At 34.0% G+C, this 7,136-nt stretch overlaps 1 protein-coding gene across 1 annotated transcript; it reads right to left on the bottom strand.

The window, feature by feature from the left end:
• Positions 1–1,555: 1,555 nt before the first annotated feature.
• On the bottom strand, positions 1,556–4,289 carry LOC147800857 (uncharacterized). The gene is made up of 3 exons (XM_087156303.1): positions 4,223–4,289; positions 2,866–3,480; positions 1,556–1,764 (listed from the first exon to the last, which is right to left on the bottom strand). The coding sequence occupies exons 1-3, from the start codon at positions 4,287–4,289 to the stop codon at positions 1,556–1,558; spliced, it is 891 nt and encodes a 296-aa protein (XP_087012429.1).
• Between the last annotated feature and the right edge of the window lie 2,847 nt (positions 4,290–7,136).

Genomic DNA, 7,136 nt, shown 5'->3' with positions numbered 1-7,136 from the left:
CTTGATTGTGTATCAATGGATTCAATTAGACGATATATTATATAAATTAGACGATATATTATATAAATGTAGAATATTTATTATATCAAGCATTATATTAATATATTGTTAGACCAAATTATTAGACGTGTTTTAATAACGGCATGATTTACACGAGTGTATAGGCTTTATATTTAAACATACATGTAATGGGTTGATATATAAGGTCACCTGATAATTAAAATTTCACATTGAAACTTAAAGTGCGTCTAATAATTTGGCCTGTAAATAATGGCATTGTAAAACAGCCTAAAGTAATTTCATCTTAAGTTTCAGCTCTTAATTACTATTTATATAATTATCTATCTTGTTCTTAATGAATTATTGTTACTCGAGAATGAAAATGGAATGTAAAAGGAGATTTCAACTCTCATTAATTTCGTAAATGGATATTCTAATGTTAATCCTTTTTTTCCACACATACTTTAGTCAAAGGATTCTTCTTGTGCTATACTTTTATCCCCTTTTTATTCATAAAAATATATTTATTATCTTAGATATTTTATTATTTGTTTTATTTTTTCTGCTATTTATCTATATCTTAGGCAATTTTTTTCTTTGGTTTAATTTTATATGCATATAATAAAATTCTACATTGTGCAATTAGAGTTAAGTTATATTACAAAGTTAGAAATTTGATCAAAATGAATTTCATTACGCAAATTTATTTTTTCTTATAGTTTTCTATAGTCTCTAATAGCATTCCAACTTACATACCCTTTGTTGTCTGCCCGTTTCCCACCTCATCTGTAAAGGTAGAGGCACGGGAAAACTCATTGGGTGGAGTAAGATTGTGTTCTGACTGTCTTAACTTGGTTGAGACTGAGGGAGGCCCAGTGTGCCGCAGGTAGTGAAGGTTTTTTCTCTCTCTTTTCTTTTCAATCTTTTTTCTTAACTTATTAAGTTTTCTAATTTAGGATAGTTTGTTTTAAGTTTTACTGACTTCCCAACTAAAAATATCTTTTGTTGTCTGCACGTTTCCCACCTCATCTGTAAAGGTAGAGGTCTGAAAACGTAGAACGCAATTTTACCCACCATTTCATCAGAAAGTTCTTCAGGAAGATGGGTAAATTACCACGAAGTCCCATATCGTAGAGTGTCTTAAGAATTCCGTATCGCCATGTCCGATCGTAAGCCTTCTCAATATCAAGGAAGATAGAGACAAAATGGTTACGTCGGACAAAAGCGTTACGAATTCGTGACTCTAAAGCAATAAGGTTATCAGTAGTAGATCTTCCTTTTCGAAAACCACTCTGGAATTTAGGTATATGATGGTTCTTTTCTGGGAAATATACTAAGCGGGTGTTAACCACGCGCTCAAAGGTCTTTCCCAGACAGCTTGCTAAAGGTGATATAGGGCGATAGCTTTGATAGGGCGATAGCTTGAAAGGCTTGTTATAGGGCGATAGCTTTCCGGGTCCTTAGGATCCTTGCCTGGTTTCAATATGGGGAAGACAATTGCCTCACACCAACATGATGGATAAGTCTGTTCCGTCTATTAAACAGAACCAGGACGTTACCCAAAGACGTAATATTCAAATGGCGGAGCATTTGGTAAGTTATCCCATCGAGCCCAGGGCTTGTGTTCGCAGAGGCTCCAAAGTCGTTTCTGTTCCTTGTAAGCGGTTGAACACTCTGAATTCCACCAAGGCTTACGATGGCGAGGAGGAGTAGTTGAAGATTTTGGAATACTCTCTTCTGCAGCCTTTCTGATTACAGTATTCACTGCGGCATTTACGTTGTTACCATAGCATCAGTAATCTGAGCAAGTTGAGTAAATAAGTGCCAATTAGCGCAATGATGTATGAAAACTGATGGTTTAGGACTCATGGGAACATTAATAGAATATGAAATGAAAATTATCACTATTGAGCAGATCATTACAAACAGAAAAGTTTATGAAGGGCAAGAGAGCTGGTGAAAATAATACTAAATCGATGGAGTGAAAGGTATGAGTCGGAATATGAAAGTAACTCTCTTCGCCTTGGTTTAACAAACATAGATTATGGTCCTGTATAAGCTGCCCTATTTTACATCCCCGATCATTGGAGACGGAGCTACCTCGCAATTCACTATGGCCATTAAAATCCCCGAGCAAAATAAAAGGTGAAGGTAATTGTATAATCAATGAATTTAGTTCTGTTTGAGAAACAGATGTATTAGGAGGTAGATAAATTGAACAAACAGTGTACATTAATGTGAATTTGAACAACAGTTGCTTGTAATGAAGTTGATAATAAATAATGTGCAGATGGTAATGCATTGCAGGTTAAAATTGCAACTCCGCCATGAGGATGACTTCCATCATCAAAATCATGTCGGATGCAAGAGTAATTACGAAATTTAAAATTATGACATGACGATAAATGAGTTTCCTGCAGAGCGAAACATGCAGGCTGATATTTATAAATAATATCCTTTATATCTGAAAGCTTATTTCTTATGCCACGACAAGTCCAGGATATAAAATTAATTATGGAATGGATGGATATTTTGTAATGTAACGCCAAGTATTTTAAGATCAGTCAAGTATGAATTCTACGTCAAAATTCATCTTCTTCGGAGCATCAGAAGTGGATTGGTTGACGTACTGATTGAACTTAGGATCTTTCTTCTTCCGAGATATGTCAGGTTTTTTAATTAGGGGTATTTTTGTTGATACGAGCTGCTTGGGGAAGGGTGTGTTTTTTCTGAGTTGACAATTTTAGGAGGAGGAGATATTGTTCTGTTTGATGGTGCATTAAAGTTACATTTCGATTTTTGGGCTGCATTTTTAACCTGATGAGATGCAGAATGCAAAGGTGGAAGGCTCGTTTGCGTACTGACGGAGCATTTGGTCACCTTTATAGCCGCAGAATAGGACACGACTGGACGTGGGGCTCGGGCGATTCTGTAAAACTTTGACGGACTGAATCTCCTTTTCCTGTGACCATTTTGTACAATTCCTGGAGTAGGCCGCGTGGTCACCCTTGCAGTTGACGCAATGGGGTGGTAACTCACAGGTTGTATCAGCATGGTCACTGCTGGAGCAACGAGCACGGATGGGCTTGCTTCGACAAGATGCCTTTGAATGTCCAAACCTTTGACATTGGAAGTATCTCAAAGGATTTGGCACATATGATCTAACCGGGCAGTTATACCAGGCAAGCTTGACGGCAGATGGTAAGTTTGGAGTAGCAAATGTAAGAATGAGATGTTTTGTCGGGATAAGTTGACCATCTTGACGAATCTTTATTCTTTGAACAGCAATAACGTGTTGGTCACGCAATTCCTCTACAATATTTTCTTTGGTACAACTGATAAATTCGGACTGTGATATAACGCCTTGTGAGGTGTTTAAAGTTTTATGAGGAGTAATATTAACAGAGAACGAGCATATGTTTGTACAAGTAAACAGAGTAGTAGCTTGTTTTTCGGATGAGACTTGAACTAACAAGTCACCTGAAGTAATTTTTTAACTGAGGCTACTTCTCTTGGAAGAGCCTTATGTATCAAAAATGGAGAAACTTTTCTAAATGACGTATTAGGTACTGTTCTCAAAGCTATCAAGAAATACTGAGCGTGTTCAAATGGTAAAGGTGTTCCGCTATTTTTGTATTGGTGTGCGGAACTGACCACCACTTCATTTTTATCCATAGAAAATTAAACCAACTTTCAGCTACCAGCGGCACTACTTACCACGGAGTCCAACTAAGGGGATGCAAATAACAAATTAGTGATCCCACAAATTCGCTATTTAACAACGATGCTAACCAATAGTTATACGCCCGAAAGTCACCACTGAAGCAGCCTCCATCCTTAACGAGTTGTCCAGTAAGTGACCTCGAGCTTGACCCTAGCCAACAGATGACGTTTGTGACTAGCACACAGGCCAATGTGCACCTCCCGTTTACCTGAAGCACGGGTAAAAGCAGTGTATTGGGGTACCAAGATGCCCTTCAACTGCCAGGATCCCCCTTTCCAGGGACACGGGTCTCCACGCATGGCAAACACGCGGGTGGTCTCTTTCCATCTGGGTCCGATACTACAGGGTGGTGATCGAGCACAGACAAAAAGCCCTAAACAGTTAATATGGCAACCACGACAAGGGGGAAGAGAAAGAAGAAAGTAGGAAAAAAGGGAGAAGAAAACGAAGGGAGGACAGATGACTAGGGTACCCCGGGGCGTGACTCCCCGTGTTTACCTAAAGAAGATAAACCCCCTGAGGCTGCCCTCTTCTGAAAACCTGGGTAAGCTTGTTCTGCCCTCATTAGATAGTTTTTACATGCTTATTTCTTTCCACTTCAGACAGCCTCGATAAGGTTATTTCACTCCTCAGTAGATTGCTTTTGCATTCTTATTTTTGTCGACTTTAGACAGTCTCGTTATGCAGGTTCGCCAAGAGTAAAGTAAATAAGCTAGAATTAAAATAACTCTTATTTTTTAAATTAGAACACCAGGTCTAGATGTGTTTAATGGTTAATGGTTCTCTTTAACTAGAGCAGACATACACTTTTTACTAAACAAACCAATGGTAATGTTATAATCGCTTATGGGCAATATATAATATGTTTATTTATCACTTTAATTTTTCTGGAACAATTTATTCTTTTGCAAAAAGTAGTTTTATAAATAGATTATTCAGCATATCTATTTTCATAATATACAAACTTTTTCAAACGCTTTATTACTGTAGTTTTGGTAATGTTATAAATCATTGTAATATTATATGCCGTATAAAAACATATCGAATAAAATGAATGAGGATTATAAAACTACTCAATAAATTATTGATCATTTAGTATTCATGGTGGAAGTTATAAATTAAGTATTCTATATTTTAATTGTCCAAAATGGTGGTAAGAGTTCAAAATATTTATGTTGGTGTAATATTTGTAATGCAAATATTTTTTGCTTAATTGCAATATTTCAAGTTCGTAGATGCCCGTTACATAAGAAGGTCGGTTTTTGCACTACAAAGACCGGTAAAAGTCGAAAATAGAATGGTCCGTGTTAGTAAACATCCTTTGAGGTCAGGACATTAAAGCTTGAAGAGCAATAATCGTTAACAAAAAATAAAAAATCCTAAGTTTAGCAGGGTCATCTTAACAGGATGAAGAACAAACCACTCCTTTGAAAACTTAGTTATAAATAAAGTAATAGAACTCTTAGTCATTAATAGAGTAATTTTCTCATAAACTTGTCTTTAGATAACAATTAAGGAAGAACTCTCCTCAAATATTCAAAATAGGCATTTTTAGAAGTTAATAAGTAATGTAATTTAATGTAGGAAAACATTGTCTTAAATGTTTTGCCTTAATATTCATCTAAATTACATATATTCTGTGCAAAATTTGATTAAAAAAATAAAGAAACACTGCTACCATGAATATTGTAGTTCCATTCCAGAGGGAACTTCGTATCTTGTCTATTGTGAAATCTATTTGAATTGCTCTTGTTTTTCTGTACTTTTCATGTTCTTTTGATGCCTGTATCTCCATCGAGAGTAAACTTATGAATATTTTATCATACTCGTGATTGCAATTTAGCCCTTTAACGAGCCATTTGTTTCTAGTAAGAGTAAAAAATTATGTATTTTGTGAACATAAAATTGATAATTGGAAAAAAATATTTAGCCTATTAGATAAAATTAATTTCAATTTTAACGCAGTTTTGTGACTTGCCGTCACGGCCTACTGTAATTGTTATGGAAAATTAGTTCCTGAATGTGATGGCCTCGGATAAATCCATTTATTTTGGCGTAAGTTTAAAAATTTATCAAAACAAAAAAACGTCATTATAAAGATCTTAACTCAACATTTGATATACTATATATTTAAAAAACTAATATTCTCGTTGATTGTCCTCTACCACCATCATAAAGATAATTCTACACTTGTTCCATCTCTCTCTCTGTCTTAAAACCACCATTTTCTTACAAAAATATGCCTGCTTTTATAGATCTGCTAACATTCCTTTCCTGATGTCGCTGACATTGTCTACTCTTTGTTCTAAATTCAGCCTACGAAATCTTCAATTTCACTACATGTCACCGAAAAGCAAAAATATGCATCTTTTCTGGCAAATATTTCTCCATTGAAGTGTTCGTCATACTATGATTTGAGTGAGTGCCAGCTAACATTAACGCCCCACATACTAACATGCTAATCTCATAAAACTAATATATGTACGCATTATAACAATATATAAAATAACATAAAGTATAACCAAATTTTTTTTTAATCTATACACAAATAAATACCGTAAACCGGGGTGAGTCTACCCATCCAGGGGCGAGTCTACCCATTTTAGTTTTATTTAATTTTCACTATTTTAAATTGCAAATAAAAAAAATTTACCGACGGAGGACTTAGTTCAGACTCTATGGAAGATGGCGCTGTAGTAGTTTAATCCGTTTTTATTTATTTGGTGTCTTTTTAACCGACCTGTTCAAACGTCTTTTGAGAGATTTGTATTGAAAATCAGCAAACTTTTAGTTGGTGCTCCGTAAGTATATTATTATTATTACTATTTTCACTTTGGTGAAGTGATAAACTTATCTAAGACTAAGATTACATTAATTTTATATGAAAAAACAAACAAAAAGAATGTAAGTTTTGCTGTTGTAAACAAAAAGCCAGAATTCGCGGGGCGAGTCTACCCATTCATATTTAGTTTTAATAAAGCATAATAATATAATTTAGATCTTTGTTTATATTAAAATTAAGTCATTTTAAATGAATTTGAGTATATTATTTTAATTCTGCATTGATAAATTTATCATTAATAAGAAAATTTATAGGTTAAATATAAATGTAAATATAAAATATGTACATTTTACCTATTTTTTCAATTTTTATATTACAAAACTAACTTTTTTTATTTAATATTATATTTCAACGAGAAAACATTGTAAGAAAAATCACACCTCCCAAAAGAATGGGAAAAGGATTTTTCATGATTCCCAATGTTTGAATTTCGATTTTGTTAATAATCTTTAATTATTATTATTTATTAATTATTTAATTGTAAATTTATATTAATTTTAATTTATTTTTATCAACAATAATCAGAAAAAAATGTTATTTTATAATGTTAATGATTATAAAAACAAAACT

The sequence above is a fragment of the Parasteatoda tepidariorum genome, unplaced genomic scaffold (assembly GCF_982258835.1).
Source record: "Parasteatoda tepidariorum strain Cologne lab strain unplaced genomic scaffold, Ptep-v5.0 scaffold_12, whole genome shotgun sequence".
Classification (NCBI taxonomy): Eukaryota; Metazoa; Arthropoda; class Arachnida; order Araneae; family Theridiidae; genus Parasteatoda; species Parasteatoda tepidariorum.
Note: the sequence above shows the minus strand (reverse complement) of the source record. Positions and strands in the feature narration are given on the sequence as shown.